Source organism: Herpailurus yagouaroundi, unplaced genomic scaffold, assembly GCF_014898765.1.
Source record: "Herpailurus yagouaroundi ecotype Mexico unplaced genomic scaffold, PumYag 139, whole genome shotgun sequence".
NCBI lineage: Eukaryota > Metazoa > Chordata > Mammalia > Carnivora > Felidae > Herpailurus > Herpailurus yagouaroundi.
The window spans coordinates 65,456,124-65,478,673 of NW_024412394.1; the positions used below are offsets into that span (position 1 = coordinate 65,456,124).

The 22,550-nt window shown below is 37.7% G+C and overlaps 1 protein-coding gene across 6 annotated transcripts in view; it reads right to left on the reverse strand.

Moving 5' to 3' along the window:
- PDSS2 (decaprenyl diphosphate synthase subunit 2) overlaps positions 1 to 22,550 on the reverse strand; it is a 292,097-nt gene that overhangs the window by 56,231 nt on the left and 213,316 nt on the right. For all 6 annotated transcript variants that reach the window (XR_005789940.1, XR_005789938.1, XR_005789937.1 and 3 more), the window contains 2 exons: positions 15,991 to 16,164; positions 14,652 to 14,783 (listed from right to left, as the gene is read on the reverse strand). Coding sequence is in view for 1 of the 6 variants with exons in the window: in XM_040474307.1 (XP_040330241.1) it covers positions 14,652 to 14,783; positions 15,991 to 16,164 (306 nt within the window). In the remaining 5 variants the exon portion in view is untranslated. The remainder of the gene's footprint in view (positions 1 to 14,651; positions 14,784 to 15,990; positions 16,165 to 22,550) is intronic.

The window sequence follows — 22,550 nt, forward strand, 5'->3', positions numbered from 1 at the left end:
CTGAGCCACCCATGCGCCCTTGTTATCACATTTTAAAAACAATTCCATATTATCTAACATACAATCCATATTCAAAATTTTCCTATTGTCCCAAGAATATCTTTATAGCTTTCTCCACCCAACCAAAATTAAACAAGATTCACACATTACATATGGTTTCTACATCTCTGGTTAGCCTTTTAAATCTAGACTAGACCCTCCCCATATTTTAAGAAATGAAAAGAAAAACCATTAACTTTTTTTCCATGCATATCATTGACTTTTTGAAGAGACCAGGGCAGCTGTCTTATAAAATGTCTTTTTGGATTTGTCATATTGTTTCTTCGATGTGTCATTTAATTTGTCCCTGTTTTGCTCTCAAACTGAAAGTTGGGTCTGAAAAAGCTTGCTTAAACATTTCTGGCAAGAGCACTTTATATAGGAAATTACGTACTTAATATTGCATCAATTCAGGAGGCACAAAATGTCAGGCTGTCCCACTCATAATAATGCTATAAATTTGATCACTTGGTTGAGGTGGTGACTATCAGATGGTTCCACCGTAACGACATGTTTCCTCCCGTATAATCAGTCTGTAATCTGTGGGGTCAGTTTCTCCTCCACTTCCTTTGGCATAACTTTTTATCATGTTGTATTATGTTGAAAGATCCCCAGCTCGACCTCCCACCCCATCAGGGATGAGGACAGAGAAAAAGGTGGAGTTGAAAAATATATCCTATATGGGGTTGTACTTAAAAAATATTTTTAGTTATAAAAAATTTAAAGTGAATACATACACTACTCAAATGTGTCATGTATAAAATCCTAACATGACAGAGATAACCAATGTTATTAACCTTTGTCGATATGCCAACTCAGTTTTTGTAGACTTCATTACAAACTTCTCTCACCACCTCTGCACAGAATGAGAATCCTTCAATTTGCAAATAGGTTAGGTCCTGAGTCCAAAATGACACTATACAGATAATGAAGGTGGGCAGATTACTTTAATGAGATTAAAGAAGATTTATAACATTGGCCCTGATTCTTCTTGCTTCTTTACAGTCCTTTAAAAAAATGTATGCAAAGATGCTTGCATTTTGTTTTTCTTATTTTCATAATAAGCAACTTAGAAGAAGACACTGCTCATGTATAGCTTTTGGCCCCATCACAAACCACTGTAAGTGAAAATGGGGACTTGAATGTTTTCTATGACACTAAAGGCCCCTGCAATCAATGTACTATGAAGAAGAATTTGGGGTTTTCAATCTGTTCTTGAAATTTTTTAGGGATGAACTAAGTAGAGTCAGAATGTAGTCCTGAGATACATTAGATCATAAGGAATAGGAGTCAGTTCTTGCAGAAATTTAGAAACTAGGTTTCTTCTTTCTGCTCAGACATTTTACATTTACTTGTGTTTCCATGGACATATTCTCCCCAAATGTTTTGCCTATGTTGAAAATCCCTCTTTCTCCACCGTAACATGTACGGTTTACAGAGAACCCTTGAGCACGTCTGTCCAGGGCACTCATGACCCAGCTACTAAATTTTGTTACTGCACAAATATCAACCGGCCTTGATCCAAGGAACAATCCATAGCTTGTGACCACAATTTCAGCAGCAGCATTTCACAGTTTTGCTTAGTCTTTAAGTTCTCAAACTTCCAGCTGTCCCTTGAATTCATTTTAGGTTAAGAGATCTCTGACACTGAGGCTGATCCTATGGTCACATGCTTTCCACCTTTTCAATTGTTCACCCTTTTTCATGCCTCTTGCTGATTAGTATAGATGGCTCAAGTACGGTACTTTTCAAATGATGCACAAACTGTGGGAGCTCCACAGAATTGTTCCTCTTGTCAAACAACCCATTCCTGCAACAAATTTACCATTTTCTCACTACTTTCAGTTGTGTTCCTATTCCAACCGGCTCATCATTCTGTGTCTTTCAATATTCTTATCTTTCAGCGTTTCACAAAAAGAGTATGTTACAAGTGTTAAAAGTGGTATTTGTTGGAAGTTAGGAAGCTGAGGAGCTTCTGTATCTTGAGATTGCAAGGTAAAGTGCAGAGAAATGATACAATTTACGATGACTTAGGGTGGACTTTTCCTTTTGAAAGTAGTGAGCCACTTTTCAGTTTGTCTCATTAAAAAAAAAAAAAAAGAAAGAAAAATCAACAGCCATTTCCCTATGTAGGAAGAGTGACCATAACGCTGGTTACAGATAACATTATAGTGATCCTATCAGAAATTTCTGTACAACCATTTTTCTCATACTTTGATTATAAACTATCTTAGAGAATTCTATTATTTTGAAGTCCTTGGGCTTTATCAATCACAAGTTACCTTCCAACTCTGTCATTTCATGGTGTATTCCTGGCTTGGTTACCAACCACTCTTTGAGCCAGGAAAGATACACTCTGCTGGGGATGGCAGCACAGGAACGCCATGTATGTAATCCATATCTGTTCAGGATCAGCTCCTAAATGGTTTGAGAGCTGGGAGATCAGAAGGCTACATAAAATGACGGCACGATTACTGCAGCCATTTACAACCTGAATAGGCGTTAGCTGTTGATATGTGGCTCACCTGAATGTCCTTTTTATTTTATTACAACAAACATTTCAGTTCTGTGAAACCACTTCATCCTGGACTGCTTAGTAAGCTTGTACAGAAAGCACCAGTTATCTGGTAAGATAAATATTATAAATATTTAAGTCTTTATAGGATTTACAATATGTATTTCTAGCTGTTGCTGTGTGTTAGTATCTACGTAGGTCATATACGCACCTAAGAGGACACATTCTGATACACTTTTTTTTTTCACAAGATGCTTTTAGAGCTTATGAAAACACAGCACATTAGAAACTGATGGAAATGAGATTTAATCCCCTATACAAGTAACATTTCTCATTACACTTTACCTATTCGATTTCTTTTTGCAAAATAGTTAATTTGGGAGAGGCTACAGTTTCTCTTTCACCTGATGGCTCATTCACTAAATAATTATCCATTGTGTGCCTACTATGTGTCGGGCACTGCACTGGAGATGAAGCCATGAACAGAACAGATAAAAATCTCTGCCCTCGTGGAGCTTCTATTCAGGGGTTACATAGTCTTGTTTTGGTTAGGCTTCACATACAATCTCCCTCTAGAACTTAGGTTCTATGAGAGGAGAGCAAAGTTCTCTCCTGCTCACAACTATATTCCATGTTTAGATCAGTACTAGTATAGAGCACATGTGGCCAATAATATCTGGTGAATGGATGCATACGTGGATAAATGCTTTTTTCTTTGTATGTGTTGGTTATGTACGGTCTATTTAGGAAACCTAAGAAGCAAAGTTCATTATACCCACTTCTATTTCTAGAAAAGCTGGGTGTTTTGATTCACAGCACCAGTATGTAGTTAATATGGAACCATCAGCTGATGTTTGGCAACTAATTTTTACCCGTATTTTCATTTTAGTGCTCAACTTCTATTTATAAGTATACCTAGAAGGGGAATCTAGAAAATAAATCCAAAGAATTCATGAAAATCAAACAACAAAAGGATAGAACAGAGAAGAATGATCTAGTAGCCTTCCCATAGACATAGCGGTTTAGTGTCATTTAAGCATCTCAACCTGAGGGGCACCTGTGTGGCTCAGTCGGTTAAGCATCTTGACTTCGGCCTAGGTCATGATCTCGCCGTTCTGGAGTTCAAGCCCCGCTTTGGGCTCTGTGCTGACAGCTCAGAGCCTGTAGTCTGCTTCAGATTCTGTGTCTCCCCCTCTTCTTCTGTCCCTCCCCCACTTGCACTCTGTCTCTCTCTCTCTCTCACAAAAATATATACACATTAAAAAAAAAACTAAAACGTGCCTCAACATTGAAAGCAGTGTGTTGAACTGAAAAGCGCCTGGAACGGAAACCTCAGGACAATCCAAGATGCATACCTCAAAGCTTACGGTGTTAAGTAGGCCTTGTCTATGGAGGAAAGCAAGTGGCCTAATATATTTTATTTTATTTAAAAATTTTTAATGTTTTTATTTTATTTTTGAGAGCGAGTGAGAGAGAGAGAGAGAGAGAGAGCGAGAGCGGGGGAGGGACAGAGAGAGAGGGAGATACAGAATCCGAAGCAGGCTCCAGGTTCTGAGCTGTCAGCACAGAGCCTGACACGGGGCTTGAATTCGTGGGACTGTGAGACCATAACCTTAGCTGAAGTCAGACACTTAGCCAGCTGAGCCACCCAGGCACCCTGCAAGTGCCCTAGTATCTTAACAGTGACCACTCCAAAAAGCACTGTGACCTCCTGGGAAGAGGCGTGTACTGGGTGCCAGAAAATATGGTTTTTAGCATACGATACATGAATATGTCTAATAATTTTGAAATTTAAAAATCTTGGGTCTTCATTTTCTTATTTGTAAAGTAAGTACTGGACTGGACCACATGTTCCCAAATGTTGGGCTCTCACAAACGCTGCACTGGCTGTTGGAATCACCTGACTAGTTTATTAAAAATGCACATCCTCAGTACTCTGGTCCTGAGTTTCTGACTCATTTGAAGATCACTGGTTTGGACCATGTCTAACGTCCTTTTCAATTTATGCTCCTGTATGCATTCGTGTTTACTTCAAAGGCTAAAAAAGAACAACTATAAAAACTCCTTAAGTCTCAAGGAGAATAGAGTGCTAGAACTTTCCCCTCTTTTTCTGACATCTGCCACTTATCATGTATATTTGTAGCAGAGCAAGATATTATTAAAATAACTTTCTCACTGGGGCCCAAAATAGGCTGATATAAAATAAATTCCAGACTGTATTTCAACAGCCAGCAGTCCTGAACCTCTTCCTGCCACACTGTTCATCTCCAGAAGCCACTGTAAATTCTACCATACACGGCAATTCTCTGAGGGCTTCATTACTACGGTCTTTAAAAGGGATTCACTCATCTTTTTGCCTCCTGTAGGTGTGCTTCTTGTCAATCCAGGTCATGAGAAAAGAAAGTAATTTTTCCCAGTCTTTAGCAGTTCACAGAGAATGTGTGGTTTGAACCTTGTTTTATCTTAAAGAAAAAAAAGTGAAAACAGACAAGATAGTGTGCCAGTGCTCATGACACCAGAGGCCTCCTCAGACAGCTATAGTGAGCACTGTAAAACAATATTCTGTACAAAAGCAAAAAAAAAAAAAAAAAAAAAAAAAAAAGCCAGTATTCTGAGAGAGAGGATGCACAGAGGGATTAATTCCAAAGGTTTATATACCAGTCTCTGCAGACCAAAGGCAGATAGATCCCCTGTTGGTAAGTAATGGATGTACAATGTGGTCTTTTACTTTAAGAAACAAATGGCTTTCTTATAAGTCAGGTAACAAAGAAGGATTGGATGACATAAATGAACTGTTTCCAATTTTCAACTATTGTTATCTTGACTTGAAAGCTGGATATGGAGAAACCTTTTTCTAAAAGTAGAAAACTAATATTCCACAGCAGGGAGTCCAGAAATTGTTAGAGACTGATCATCTCTACTTATCATGTTATTCTTCCTGAATGCTAGCAGCTATATTTGGGAACAACAGTCATTTTTAAAGAAATTCTCTTTTTAAAACTTCAAGGAAAGCTACCTTCCTCCTCAAACTTTTTTTTTTTCTCCTCAAACTTTTTAGTGTAAAAAACATCATGAACACCCATCTGCTCTCCACTACATTAACCAATTGCTAACATTTTGTCCTCTTTGCTTTCTCTTTGGACAATCATTTGCTGATTATTTGAGAGTAAGTTATAGACATCCTGTCTCATCCCTGAATACTTCGGCAACAACAATGTTCTCCTACAAAACCAACAAACCGTTATTATATCCAACAAGTTTAATGTTTCTTAAAGTGGTTAAGAAGTCCATATTCAAAGGTTTCCAGTTCAACCAACAGTGTTGTTTAGAACGGTTTGTTCCAAGATCAAATTAAAAATCATGCATTCTCTTTGGATGTCATGGATTTTAAGTCTCTTCTAATCCACAAGTGTCCCCATACCACACCTTTTCTTTCATAATAGTGACATTTTTTAAGAGTCCAGGTCAGTTGCCCTGGAGAATGTCCCTTATCTTGGATTTGTCTGATTGTTTCCTCATGATTAGATTAAAATTAAAAAAAATTTTTTTTTGGCAACACAACTACATAAATGATGCTGTATACTTCTCTATTATATCAGGAGTCATACAATAATGATCCAGTTTGTGTCATTATTGGTGAAACTAAGTTTATTCACTGCTTCCCTTTGTACTTAATGAGTAATCTGTGGGGTACTTTGAATCCATGTGAATATTCAGTTCTCTTCTAACCATCCATCCAATTGGTTTAAGCCATCACCCATTAATAATCCTTGTGTGAATAAAAGATTACATTGGTGGCTGTGAAAAAAAAAATGACATTTTAAAGGTCTCTTGCCTTGGCACTGGCAGGAATATCATTTGGTTCCTTTAGAGAAGACAGGTTTTATTGAAAATAAACTCTCTGTACACCTGTATTGGTACAAAGAGGTAGAGTTTAGTATATACGTGAAAAGGCTTATTGGGGAACAGAGGAAGAAAGGAAGGGTAGGACCCCCATCGTCATCCTGCAACAGTATGGGTAGACTGTATGAGGATTTAGAAAGCTTACAAATCAGAAATCTATTAGATCTGCTAGCCCCAAAGTTGAAGCAGTTGATTTTTGGTTTGGTAGGAGAAGCAGGGCTTGTATCAACCCAACTTTCCAGTTACAAAGAAAGAAACAGGGCAGGCCTCTTTGTTATTTTGGTCATTCTTGTCTATTAATAAGATAGCACAAAGGCATCTGTAAGGAAATCAATACCATTTAGAACTAGATTTCTCAGGTACCTGATGTTACCATCTCTTTCACCTAGGAAAGCTAAATTTTGGAGAGAAATGTGAATGTCCCTGGATGAGATTTCTTGTATTCTCTTCCTTTGGTTAACTGGGAAAAGAGGAAGCAACAGATAGGTGCGTAAATGGCTATGGTGTCCAATTAAAAAAAAAGAGGAGGGGCTTGTATTATCTACATAACAAATTTCTCTTTATTCAGAAGTCTTGTCAATCTTTTTTTCTTGCTGTGCTCCTTTGGAATCTGGAAGAGACATGAAATTTAAAATTGCACACACACACAAAATCTACCCAGATTGCAGAAAGGCCATGAGTAAATAAAAAAGGCTGAAAATGGAACTGAGTTGTTTCCTCCAGTGGCCAGGTTCCAAGATGATGGTCACCAATCTTGATGGCGCACCTCAAGCTCATGATGTCAAAAACCAAATTTATACCACTTTTTTCACTTAACTTGCCTATTAATATTAATGGCACGAGTCTTCCTCTAATCCAAGTTCAAAATCATGATTTTGGCCTCTGACTGCCCCTCCCCAGTACACACCTGCCAGCTTCTCCCTATCATATTAGTCTTCAGGCCCTATACATTTTCTCTCTGAAATGAGTTAAAAAAAAATTAATGTTTATTTTTGAGAGACAGAGAGAAAGAGAGAGAGAGAGAGAGAGACAGAGAGAGAGAGAGAGAGAGAGAGAGAGAGAGAGTGAGGGAGGGGCAGAGAGTGAGGGAGACACAGAATTCAATGCAGGCTCCAGGCTCTGGGCTGTTAGCACAGAGCCTGACGCAGGGATTGAACTCATGAACTGTGAGATCATGACCTGAGCCGAAGTTGGACGCTAAACTGACTGAGCTACCCAGGTGCCTCTGAAATGAGTTTTTTTTTTTTTTTTTTAATTTTACTGTAAGTAATCTCTATACCCAACATGGGGCTTGAACTCACAACCCTAAGATCAAGAGATGTATGCTCTCCTGACTGAGCCAGCCAGGAGCTCCTCTCTTAAGTGAGTTTTACACCTAACCTCCTTACCTTCCCATTCTTGTTGCCAATGCTCTGACTGGGATTTCTCCCCTGCGCGGATCAACAGGTTCCCCAAAACTTCCTAACTCATCTCTTTCTCTCTAGTATCTCCTTGCTCCTTTCATCCTATATGATATAGCCAGACATACCTCCCTAAAACATTTCAGACCTTGGTACTATGTGGTTCAAAAACTGTCAATGTCTGCTCCATGACCTGAATCAAGTTCATTTTCTGCAAGCAAACATCCACAGTCTTTTTTTTTTTTCAATTGAAGTAAAAATTCATATAACAAAAATTGCATCATTTTAACTATTTTAAAGAGTGTATTTAGTTCAGGGGCACTTTAGCACATTCAGAATGTCGTACACCCATCACCTCTATCTAGTTTCAGAACATTTTTGTCATGTTGTAGCACATAATACTTCATGCCTTTTTACCGCTAGATACTATGCCATTGTATGGACATACTCCATTTTGTTTATCCATTCATCATTTGATGGACCTAGGCTGTTTCCACTTCTTGGTTATTGTAAACATTGCTAATCTGAATATTCACGTACATGTTTTTGTTGAACCAAAGCCTTTAAATATAGGCATTGTGTACTATTTTGGAGCAATTCTTTGCCTATCTCTTACTATCTTATATTTTTCACATTTAAGCCAAACTATAATACTTTTATTTCTTTGAATACAATGCACTTGCCCATCTACATCTCTTTTTTATGGCTTCTGTTGCCTAGAAAGCCTCTCATTCCCACCTTTGCTGTTAAGATCTTCTTCAAGGACCCTCTCAGAGATCACTTATTTTACAAATCCTTTCTTGACTTTCCTCTGTGCTCTCTAAATGACGATACTACACTATTCCCATCATTACACAAACTATTTGTATGTTTTTTCTTATCTCCTCTTTATAAGGCAATAGACCTTTAGGCAACATACTGATGTATCTCCTGTAGTCAAGCCCTTTGTTTTTCCTGAAGTCTAGCAGAAAAACTTAAGACATATTGTAATTCAGGAGATATCTAGGGCCATTGCAGAGTCTTTGTGGTCTCATATACAGTCCTTTCAAATGCCTACATTGTACACCCTCTGCAGTAGAGGATGTCATTATTATTCCTTTTGAAACAACTCAAGGTAAGTTAAGCAATTAGAGAATATCAGGTAGCATTAAGGAAGAGTCTCTGAATGTGCATTGTCTCTTTTGTTTAAGAATATACATGTGTTATGTTCATGTACACCAGCCTTGACTAGCAATTTTTGCTTCACATTTTGAATAAGTAGTAATAGTAGGATACCTACAGATAAGTGAGTTATAGCTTAGCATTGGTAAAATGTAGTTCACTTAAATAGTTTATGGCTGGTTATGACAGTGTCAGAATGTCACAAGCCTAAGTGACATTTCAGTACTTTCAGAAATAGCCAGGAAAATATAATCATAATTCCTATCTCTTCAGTGTCTTATAATGGCAGCAGAAAACTAGAAAGATCATTAAAAATAAAGCTTGCTGACCTGCAATGGCCTCTGGACTCCCCCAGAGAGTCAGAGCTCTGTTGTTCTCTGAAGGGTTCTACTTTCTTTTATTAGGGATCAAAATGATAACTGAGTAATGACTTCACCTCCCTAGGGTGAATCACCCATTCACTCAGTATTTTTACCTGATCATTATTTTTCAGCAGCTATAAATTTAAATTTAAAATTAAGGTAGAATTTAGTATGGAAACATTGCTCAACAAATATTTTTCAGCCGTTTCAGATCTGGCCTGGTGCTTTTAACTGCCTCTTATGAAAGGGTATGTGTGCGTGGTGTGTGTGTGTGTGTGTGTGTGTGCACCTGTCTGCCTATGGGTGTGATGGATGACAGCTACCTAATCTTAAGACTTTGGGAGTTGAAGAGGAGGTAGCAGGGCCTGATACAAAAAATTCCAGAAGTTTCTTCTTCCTGGCTTTACAATGATATTGAATGGGCACTAAGGGGTATGTGATCTCTTCTTCACTTCTCTGTCTAGTCATTAATTCTCACTCTCCCCAAGCAGGAAATCAAAAGGGTAGATGGGACACAAACCTGTTTGAGTACAGCAGGGAAGTAATTTTACATGTGATGTTAAGAAACCATAGGTGACTTCCATCATTGGGAGCAAGACTTTTCTATTTCTCAGTGTCAAAACTAGTATTAAGCTTCTAATAGAGATTAATATTTTTCTTATAATGCATCTCTTGCCTAAGAGACCTATTTCTTAGATTTATTTGAGAGCTGAAAGGGACCTCAGGAATGATCTAGTTCAACAGCATCCTTTGACATTAAATAATAATAAGGACATGAAAGAATGTGATTAAGTTTATACAGATGCTAGCAGAGTCCAAATTAGAATCCAGGTCTTCCAAAACCTTCACCTATGGGCCATTTCTGCTATACCAACTTGACTTTTTCTATTTAACAATACAGGGCTGCCATCAAATAGCCTAACTCTGTGAAGACCATACCACACATACTTTTTGACAAATACTAACTGGATGACTATTTCAAGTAATTCACTATGGCAGATGAATTCACTGTTATCCTTAGGGATCTTGAAATAAAATTCAAAATTTGGGGAGGAGGGGCCCCTGGGTGGCTTAGTTGGTAAAGTGTTTGGCTTCGGCTCAGGTCATGATCTCACCATCAGTGAGTTCAAGCCCTGCTTTGGAGCCTGGAGCCTGCTTCAAATTCTGTGTCTCCCTCTTTCTCTGCCCCTCCCCGACTCACACTCAGTCTCTCAAAAATGAATAAAGGTTAAAAAAATTAAAAAAAAAACAAAAAAACCTGGGGAGGAAAGGATCACAAAAAATGCAGTGGAGGCAAATAATCATGAAAAACTGTGAAGAGAGTACTAGAACTAATTTCAGGATTAATAAGCAACCTCCTTGAGATTTAGGATAGAATGTCTCTCTTGAATATTATGCTAATTTTGTCCCCTAACTCTGTGTAGGAGGCATTCACAGAACAAGATTATTATCTTATAGAGCTTTATATAAACATGAATATTATAATTTAGAAGATTAAAATAAACTCAACCAAGGAGTCTTTAATCTGAGGAATGTATCCCCTTGCATGACAAAAACTAACTTCTTATTTCTTATTTGTTTCAGATGAATTAATCTCTTCACCAGTGGTCCTGTACATAACTCGAACATGGAGAAGGGTCTGAAGTCACTTGGAGCAAACCACAGCAGCCTGGCAGGTCCTTGAGATGGGCAATAGACTGCCAGTCTTTCTTGAAGGATGAAGATCTAGATAGCATCACAGGGAACCTAGGCTGAAGGATAGGATGTCACCTACTCACAGCCATCATCCTGGCAGGATTTACTGACCTCTGGACAAGATATATTTTATTTATTTGAGTTACTGGCTAAGGCACTGGCGATTTGGAAAGGATATCCCTTTGAAAATGTAAAGTCAAGTTGGAGATAATGATTTGGGAGTATTTCACCAGCTGTTTAGGAAATCCTGGATTCTCATGTTGTCTACATTTACGACTTTGTATGCTTGCAAAGAAACTAAAAGTTAAATATGTCCCTCTTCTGTGAAGCTTCTTTAAAATTCAGATCTCTGCTACATATATATATATATATATATATATATATATATATATATATATATGAATATATGTAAATAGCCCAGGGAGAGTTGGTAGCTTCCATTCAACATATTTAGCTGGATCTTTTCAACCAAAATGTAAATCTGCAATGTATTCTAATGTAACCCAATTAGAGCTACTAACACCATCTGTATATATATTTTTGGTTCAGCTGTCAAAAAACACACAAATACACCCCAGTAATACAATATTGAATAGTTGTAGGATATTCATTGTACTATACTTCATTTAATTCTTTTTACTATTTTTAAATGAATCAACTTCCACTTTTTTCCTTTTAGAATTAGAATTTTAGTGCATATTCTAATATGTAAGTCTTTGTTCACATCTGATATTTTTTGAGGAAAGATTATTAGAAGTGGAATTACTATAACAAACTATATAAAATTTTTAAGAGACTACGTAAATGACTGTGTGTGTGACTTCTGAGGCTGGTCATAAAAGAAGATGCAATCTCTGCCTTGTTTGCTGCAACACTTGTGTTTGGAGCTCCGAACTGGCAAGTAAGAACTCTGACTATTCTCAAGCTGCCATGTTGCAAGGAAGCCAAGCTAAATGGAGGAACCACGTGTATGCACTCTGGTTGGTCAGTAATATAGTCTGACATCCCAGTCTAGCAGCCTGGCATGAGTTGAATCTCTAGATGATTCCAGTGCCCAGCACTGCTGAGTCATCTCCAGCATCTGGGTCATTTCAGTTGAGGCCCCACGTGTCATGGAGCAGTCATCTCTGTGCTCTGTCCAAATTCCTGACTCACAAAATGTTTAATAAACATGAACATAATCACATGGTTATTTTAAGCAGCTAAGTTTTGGGGGTAATTTGTTATGCAGCAACAGTAACTGGAACACTTAGTTTTCTATGCATCTATCATTAATTTGTCTTTAAATTCTCAATATTGTCAAGTATATTAGTTCCACTGATTTCCTTAAAGAAATTTCTCCTGGAGATCTCTGTCCTCTTGTCCCAATCTGGACTGGGTACATAGCCACCAGCCTAGGACTTGCTTGGATGAGAGAGTGTAGCATGTTACTTATAACTTAAGGATGTGGGCCCTGGAGCCAGGCTGCCTGGGTTTAAATCCTGGCTCTACTGCTTGCTAGCTGTGTGATTCTGCACAAGCTAATTTCTCTGTGCCTCAGTTTCCTCATTAGAAGAGTGCTTGACACATCGTAAGTGCTCTTATTCTTGGCATTATTATTGTTTATTATGCTTCTTTTCATGCTATCCCTGGAATTCCCACTGCCTCATGCCTATGTCTGATCCCCTCGTTCCTAGATTCCATGTCTTTCTCTTGGTTACTTCTTTGTCTTAATAAAACACAGCACCTGAAATACATCCCTTGAGAAAAGATGCTTGGGAAGTCCGTTTTTTGAGACCTTGTGTTTCCGTTTTAAATTGTCTTTATTTAACATCACACTTGATAATGTGACAGTCACAAAAGTCTAAGTTGGCAACAATTTTCTCTTTGAATGTTGAAGATGTTAGTCCATTGTCCTGAATCTTTCAATGCCACTACTGAGAGGCCTTTCTGAGTCTCGATCCTTTGTATGTAGGTTTTTCTTTCTCTTCCTGGAAGCATTAGGATCTCTTTTTATCCCCATTGTTTCAAGACGTGATAATGATGTGATTATTTAGAGCCCCATTTCAACTTGGAAATTTAGGTCCTTCAATTCTCAGGATTTTTCTTTTCTTTACAATTTTTTTAAGTTTATTTATTTTTAGAGAGAGAGAGACAGGGAGAGAGAAAGAATCCCAAGCAGGCTGCACTGCCAGCGCAGAGCCCGACACAGGGTTTCAACCCACGAACTGTGAGACCATGACCTGAGCCAAAACCAAGAGCTGAACGCCTGACTAAGCCGCCCAGGCACCTCTCTTTACAAGTTTTTGTTGCTGTTAATTTTCTTAACTCCATTTTCAGTTTTCTCTCTTTGGGACTCCTAAGAGTATATAGGATCTGTTGAATTGGTTCTCAAAATTTTCTCATCTTTTCTATCTTCTATTGACTTTCTGTTCAACTTTCTGGGAGATTTTCTCATTTGTATCTTCTGTTCTTCTAATTTATAAAAATTCTGCTTTCATATTTTTATATTTTCTTGCCCAAAAAGGAATCCTCTCATCTTTTATCAGGTGAATATGAGGGATGTGAGGCTGGCTGATGGCATTTTGAAAGCCAGTGAGGGAAGAGGGTTAAGAGAGGGGAAATCTTACCATTCCAAATGCAGATGACTTAGGCTCTCTTTGCTTTAAGTATGGCAGCTGTCCCTGCCCTCAGCTCTGCCTACTGTCTCTTCAATTTTTTTTTTCAACGTTTATTTATTTTTGTGACAGAGAGAGACAGAGCATGAACGGGGGAGGGGCAGAGAGAGAGGGAGACACAGAATCCAAAACAGGCTCCAGGCTCTGAGCCATCAGCCCAGAGCCTGACGCGGTGCTCGAACTCCCGGACCGCGAGATCGTGACCTGGCTGAAGTCGGACGCTCAACCGACTGCGCCACCCAGGCGCCCCTCTGCCTACTGTCCCTTGTCTCACATTAACCCAATCGATTAGAACCACAAAGTTAAATAAATTCAATGAGGCTTTGGGTAAAAGGGCAAGAATTTATCATTCCAGAGTTTCTGGATTAAAAGAAAAGCAAAAAAGTTCCCTTTCATCTTTTATACCTTCTTTCCTGCAAAAAAGTAAGAAATTCACCCAATTTAAGCCTCTGTACCCCTCCCACTTCACCATGCTTTTTTTTTTTCCTGTGGTAATACCTCAGAATTTGAGTATTCAGGGTCCAAGTTTGTTTTAAAATAACCCAATGAGCTGACAGACGGAGCTTCTGGAATTCTGCAGCTTGTGCTAGAGTCTGCAGATGGGAAATTGCCGTCAGTTAAAGGGTGGTGCTATTACCATAGCCCAATTTTTGAAAGCCTTTAGAAAAAAAAAAATTATCTGAGTTAATTAGCATCCACCACAGGCACTAGTTTTGTGTTGCAGTATTCTAAGAACTCAGATAATAACAGCAGTTCAATCTCTAAGTTTTAACTAACATTTGCCTTTTAAAAATGTGGATTATAAATGCTCTTATATGGCTGTTCTATAATCTTAGATCATCATGAAATATGAATTATATTCTAAAATCAACTAAATACTACTCTACTGATGCCCAAAATAGGAATAATTTCATTTTACCTCTCTGATCTGCTTAATCCACAAGTCTCTTCCAAGAAACTCCTGATGTAAGACCACAGGAGCTGAGTTGAGATTAAAAGTTATGGAGTCACTGGTCTTTTCCTTAATAAAAGGCTGGAGGTCAGAATTTATCTAGGAGGAGTAGTCAAAAGAGTTAAATCAGTAAGATGCATACACACTACTATGTTTTAGTCCTTTCAGAAAGCACCAGTTAATGCAGGGAAAATGAAGCTTAAGGAATACAGCTTTTAGATGAACTTTACTAAGCAAAAGAACAGTTCATATGATTAACAGCAATCTTTAAAATTCTTTAAGATAATTTTTTCCTGACATATTCCTTTTCTATTTGGCAGCAGACTTTGCTTTTACTCTTTAAATTAAAAACAAGAATTTTTTTTTAAATTTTTTAACGTTTTTATTTATTTTTGAGACAGAGAGAGACAGAGCATGAATGGGGGAGGGGCAGAGAGAGAGGGAGACACAGAATCGGAAGCAGGCTCCAGGCTCTGAGCCATCAGCTCAGAGCGCGACGCGGGACTCGAACTCATGGACTGTGAGATCGTAACCTGAGCTGAAGTCAGACACTTAACTGACTGAGCCACCCAGGCGCCCCAAAAAACAAGAATTTAAATAAAGTTTTAATGAACATAATTGTTTAATAAAATTTAAGATTTAATAAAATATATAAAAACTCATCTGGAGATATTACATACATATATATATATACATGCATGTATATATATAACGTATATATCTATTTTCTCCTCTCTTATGAGCTATTTAAGTAACATCTAAGAAATATATATTAAATGGAATCTTTAAGTTACATATGTACAGAGGCAACAATATAACAGCTAACCTCAAGACTTTTTATATTTCAGTATGCCCATTCAAAAGGACCAAGTATTAGAATTAAGGCTTTCGATTTTACTCAGTATATTTTTAAATTTCATTAAATTTCCACAATTTGTTTTACATAAGGGAACTTTAAGGGAACTGTAACAAAAACACAAATGATCTCTCATTCTGTAAAGGGCAACATTACAGGTTATTTAATAATTTGTAAGAGTTCTCTCAAGAACCCTTTCAGGTGGTAAGAAAAGACAAACATCACAAATATGGTTTAAGTCAGCTGTAGCTTTCTATCAAAATTACACAGTACTCACCACTCACACTGTTTATATTACATAACAATCACCATCTATGACTGACAGATTTTAAACACACAATAAACATTTTTTTTTTTTGAGATATAAAAGCAGCTTATTAAATGGCAGGAGGTTTCTTATGTATCATTTTAGCTATTTAAGCACTGGAAAAAGAAAAAATGTGCAAATACCTTATGACTCATGGCCATGTGCTTCCCATACTGAAATGCCATATCCTGAACGTCAGCATCATGCTTTGCTAATTCCATTGCAGCCTGGCAGCTCTTTGCTAATAAGGCACCATGGGAGAGAAAAGTCTGTTCCTTCCAAGTTGATATTCCAATATCTTCTGTGATATGATTTTCCTAAAAAACGCGACAAAGCCAGGAGTTAAAAAAACGTTTTAGGAGTAATTGTTTTGGTTTTTGAAGAATATAAGAGTTAAGAAATGAAGTCCTCAAAACACTCAGGCTATTGCCACAAGACAGAACTAAAAGATGCAGAACCTTGGCTCTACCTACAGAGAACTAAGGGGTGGGAACTGTTGTTTTGGGGTAATGGCGGGAAAGATGAAAGAAATGCAGAAGCAAATTTTATTTTGAACCAGGAAACTTCTATTACAATTTATGTAGGATAAAGAAAAGTTAGAAACTTGGACCTCCAAACTAACTCCCTTCTATATTCACGTGAGCTCTTGAGTGCTGCTATGCCAAAACACAAGATGCCTGTTACCTTTAACTTATGTGGAAATGTCAAGGGCGTAATGAAGAAACTGCATTCTCTTAGAAACAGTTCAATAAAAAAAAATCACAGAGGAGGTAACCCATTGTAACGGAGTATGATTAGATTATATTATCACCCAAGTTTATTCCTATAAGGAGAAACAAGGAGAAAAGGGAGTATATATAAGCGTAGTTTATTTACTTTCATCTTTTTAAATTATGAAAACCATTGTAGTATTTATAAGTTCACACATACTTACTACCTCTAGACCAGTGATGTCCATTAAAAATATAATGTAAGCTGCATATGTAATTTAAGATTAGCTAGTAGTGGGGAGCCTAGGTGGCTCATTTTGGGTGTCCAGCTCTTGATTTCAGCTCAAGTCATGATCTCATGGTTTGTGGGATTGGCCCTGCATCAGGCTCTGTGCTGGGTGTGGAGCCTGCTTGGGATCCTCCCTCCCTCCCTCTCTCTCTCTCTCTCTCTCTCTCTCTCTCTCTATCTCTCCCTCTCTTTCTCTCTATCCATACCCCACTTGCAAGTGTGTGCATATGCACACACTCTCTTTCTCAAAATAAATAAACTTTTAAAAAGGGTAAAATAAAATAAAATTTGCTAGTAGTTACATTAAAAAGTGAAAAGAAATAGGTGAAATTAATCTTACTGACATTTTATCTATCCTAATATATCCAAAATATTATTTCAACATATAAAATTATTGAGATATTATAGCAGCACCTGTGTGGCTCAGTTGGTTAAGTGTCTGACTTTGGCTTAGGTCATGATCTAACAGTCTGTGGGTTCAAGCCCTGTGTCAGACTCTGTGCTGACAGCTCAGAGATTGGAGCTTGCTTCAGATTCTGTGTCTCCCTCTCTCTCTGCCCCTCCCCTGCTCACACCCTGTCTCTCTCAAAAATAAATAAACACTTAAAACAAATGTTTTTAAATTATTGAGATATTTTATATTTTTTATGCTAAATTTTCAAAACCAGTGTGTATTTTACACTTACAACACATCACTAGCCACGTCTCAAGTACTCAGCAGGTACAAGGAGCTAGTGGCTGCCCTACTGGATGGGGCTGCTCTAGGCAGTGGGCTCTCTGAGGACAAAAATGATGAACAAAGTATATAAAACAATGTTCATTTATGGTATTTCTTTGAAACTTCAAACTAACTAGAACCCATTCAGAAGGATTAACTAAAACACTTCACTTCCTGCCACCCATACCATAATCCTTCTCTTTCCATCATTATTTGAGGACAAATATAAAAAATAATAAGAAAATGGGATCATGAAAAGGTCAGCTCAGATCCAGAGGGGAACCTTCCACCCACTGGTCAGATCAAATTGTCAGCTTTATTTTATTTATTGTGCCTTTAAACAAAGAGAAAGTTCCACTTGTGGCAAGAGTTACAAATGTGCAACATAACATTGTGTAATAATAAAAAAGGCCATCCAAGGGAGAAACAGTGAATAAAGTGCATTATAAAACATTAGGTATGAATCACAACATATTTAATTTTGGAAATTTGAGAATGTATTTTTAAATGTGCAAAGTTAACATACCATATTAATAAACTGAAGATAGAAATCATATTATCTCTCCATACAAACTAAATGAGCATTTGACAAAATTCAACTCCTATTCTTGATGGGAAAAAAAACCTAAATAAAAGAGGAACAGATGTATATTTCTTTAATATGATGTGTGCATATGTGTGTGTATGTGTGTCAGCCCCAAAGTCTTCAAATACTTTATGAAGGAACATGAGTCTTTCCTAATAAAGTCAGGAATAAGAGAGATGCACACCACTGTTATTTAACAGTGTAAAGGAAGAGGCAAGAAAAGAAGAGATGGATAAATATTAGAAAGGAAGCTTTTAACTATCGCTGTTTGAAGACAATGTAATTGTATACTGGGAAAAACTAGGAGACTCAACTACAAACTACTATAAACAAGAAGTTAATTCAATAAAGTAGCAGCATATATATATACACACACATACGTATATATACACACAAAACTTATAGTTAATAGGATAAATGTATTAACCATAACTTTCATGCATAAAAAGTAATCACAAAGTATTATAAATAGGATCTTTTCTTCCATTATATCCAATGAAAAGAAAGATTAAAGAGCTGGGAATAAACTCAGAAATGTGAAAAACTGATACGAATGAATTGCTAAAATACTAGTGAAGGAACACAAGTTACCTTAAAGAATATAAAAACATATCATATTTAAAGACGGTACAGTCCAACCTCATAAAGTTTACTCCAATTAAACTAAAAAGACCTTTCTTTCCTCCTGAAACCAGGGAAGCTGACTCTAAAGTTCACATGGAACAAACATAATAAAAGTAGGCAGGAAAACCATGAACAAGAATAGCCATGTGTATGGTTGGGGGAGGGTGGGGGGGTAGATGGGGACACCGATAGATGTCCAGCCCTACCAGATATTATAACTATAAAGATATCACGTATTATACTATAAAGCCTTAGTAATTTAAAAGAATGTGTACTTTTTAGACAGAAAGACAACTGAACCAAAAAGAAAGTCCAGAAATCAAACTATATACAAACATTTACTAACTTGTAGGAAAAGTTGGACTTTTCAGTAAATGGTGCTGCTACAACCAAATAGCTATCTGGAAACAAACAAACAATAGACATATCTGCATTTACACCATTTATCAGGATAAACTCCAAATGGCAAAAGCAAAAGCAAAACAACCACAAAACCGTAAGCAATGTTAGAAGACAAAGGACAAGGAGGAAAAGTATTTGCATTTCCTTTTTTTTAAAAGATGAAAAAAATTTTTTTAAAGTTCATTTATTTTGAGAGAGAGAACACATGTGTGTGGGGAGGGAGGGAGGGAGCGAGGGAGCGAGAGAGAGAGAGAGAGAGAGAGAGAGAGAGAGAGAGAGAATACCAAGCAGGATCTGTGCTGTCAGCACAGAGCCCAACTTGGGCCTAGACCTCACAAATTGGGAGATCATGACCTGAGCTAAAACCAAGAGTCATATGCTTAACAGACTGAGCCACCCAGGGGCCCCAAAGTATTTGCATTTTCTTAAAAAAAAAATTTTTTTTTTTAATGTTTATTCATTATGGAGAGATAGAGAGAGACAGAGCATGAACAGAGGGTCAGAGAGAGGGGGAGACACAGAATCCGAAGCAGGCTCCAGGCTCTGAGCTTTCAGCACAGAGCTCGAAGTGGGGCTCAAACTCACAAACCTTGAGATCGTGACCTGAGCCGAAGTCAGACGCCCAACCGACTGAACCACCCAGGAGCCCCAGTATTTGCATTTTCTATCATAGACAACTGGCAAATCACCCTGTGGTAGGCTAATAATGTCTGTGTCCCCCACACCCCCTCTTCCCAAATGTTACCTTAACATGGCAAAAGGGATTCTGCAGATGTGACTGAATTCAGGATGTTGAGATGGAGGGATTATCCCAGATTAACCGGGTGGGCATAAGGTAATCACAAGGACCTTTCTAAGAGGAAAGCAGCAGGGTCTGGGGTCAGACAGGAGATATGATGACAGAGGAGAGAGGGGTTGAAAGATGTTAAGCTCCCGAACTGGAATAGGGAGGCTGGGGTCAAGAGGTGAGGAATGACGGCGGAAATTAGAAAAGACAACGACATGGATGTCTCCTAGAGCCTCCCCAAGGAAAGTAACCTTACCAACATCCTGATTTTGGGTCTTCTGACTATTAAAGAAAATTCCCACCTCTACAAAGCTTTACTAAGTGTTGGTGAGGCTGTGAAGAAACAGGAGTCTTGAGCATGGCTAGTGGAAGTGGAGACTGGATGGAAATTTCACAATTTATCCATGAAAATTACAAATGTATTTGCCCTGTGACCCAGAAATCCTACTTCCGGGAATTAATTCTACATATAAGCCCATGCACATGTGAAATGAAATACACACAAGTTTGCAATCTATTGTTCACCCAGCTGCCAGGATGATCCTTTTACAACTTAAGTCAGGCAGGTTACATTGACCTTTGTGCTGTTTCTCTAACACTGCAGGCCTGCTCTTCTGAGGCCGCTGAACTTGCTATTTTCAGTCAAGCACTCTCCCCAGATGTTTGCAGGGCTCAGTTCCTCATTACTTTGGGGTCTCTGCTCAAGTTTCAACCCATCTTTAATAGTCTACCTCCCACCCCATCATTTCCTATCTCCTTACTCTGCTTTAAATATTTTTTCTTTGAAAGTACTCAACTCTTCACATAGGTGTTGGTTTAATGGTTTAACTGCCTACCCCTTTCACTAGGATGTTGGCTACATGAAAGTAAGGACTTTCTTTGTCTTGCCCTCTGCTGAATCATCAGCATTCAATGTAGTACATTAGGTGTGCAATAAAAATATTTGCTGAATCTTTATCTTTCTTTTGGTATCTTTCTCTCATTTCCACCTTCCTCTGTCCTATTTGGAAATAATAAGGAATTGAAATAATTCTCCTTGAATGCCTTACTGCCGCTCACAGAATCAAGATGAACTTCAGCATAACATTTAAGGCAAGGTCCTTTTTGGTACCAAGCAATACTTCTAGCCCCATCTCCTACCCAAAATATCCCCTTGAGGCCTGCATTCCAGCAACACAGAACAATCTGCTGTTTCTTGAACAAAATATACACTTTCACACTTGTGTGAATTTAAAAATATTAGTCCCTTCAAAAAGAATATCATCTCCTCCTATCCCCTGCTTATTAAATTGAACATATCCCATTCAAACATCACTTATAAGAAACATTGCCAAATACTCCCACAAATACTTTTCTCTTTAGACTAATGTTACTTTACTTATACTACAATATAGCACTTATTCTTTCTGAATTGTATGCTTATTTGTCTTTTCTTGATTAGGTTGGACCCTGTCTTAGGCATCTTTGTATATTTTTAATCACTTAGGCCATATTTAATCTCCAAAAAACGTTCACTAAATGAATAGAATCATATTTGTCTGTTGCATTTATTATTTGTATGTTCTTTAAAAAATTGTTTTATTTATTTATTTATTTATTTATTTATTTATTTATTTATTTATTTATTTTAGAGAGAGAGAGCGAGTGTGTGAGTGGGGAAGAGGGACAGATGGAGGGAGAGAGAGAGAGTCTTACTCAGGCTCCACGCTCAACATGGCATCTGCCATGGGGTTCAATCCCATGACCCTGGGCTCATGACCTGAGCTGAAATCAAGAGTCAGATGCTCAACTGACTGAGCCACCAGGTGCCCGTAAAAAAATTTTAAAAGCAAGTGAGAGATATATTCATATAAGAATGCTATTCAGCAACAAAAGAGAAGCAACTACTGACAGATGCTATGTAGTAGATGAACCTCAGAAACATGAAGCTAAGCGACAGAAGACAGGCACAAACGGCCACACATCGTACGACTCCACTTACATGAAATGTGGATTAGTGGTTGCCTTGGCTGGGGGTGGGAGCTGTAAATGGGTATGAGGGACTTTATGAGGGTATGTGTGAAAATGTTCTAAAACTGATTCATGGTAATGGTTGCACAACTTGATACAGTTGCTAAAAAATCACTGAATTTTAGGCTAGACATGGGTTGATTTTATGATATGTAAAATACAGCTCAATAAAGTTCTTAAAAAAGAAAATAATGAATGAGTAATATTTTACATTTCTTGCTCTCATACTTAAATTGTTATTAAAAAAAAAACTTATGAGGGGTGCCTGGGTGGCTCAGTTGGTTGTGCATCTGACTCTTGATTTCAGCGTAGGTCATGGTCTTGTGGTTTGTGGGTTCGAGCCCCCCATGGGGCTCTGTGCTGACAGTATGGAGCCTAGTTGGGATTCTCTCTCTTCCTTTTTCTCTGCCCTTCCCCTACTCTCTCTCTCAAAAAATAAACTAAAAAAAAGGAAATAAAAAAACAAAGTCTGTCCTCAAAAAGCTCACAGTCCAGGGATGGCATGGATAAATATATCTATATATGGATATAAACATATAGACAAACCAATGTAATTCTATTTCAGAATAATTTTTGC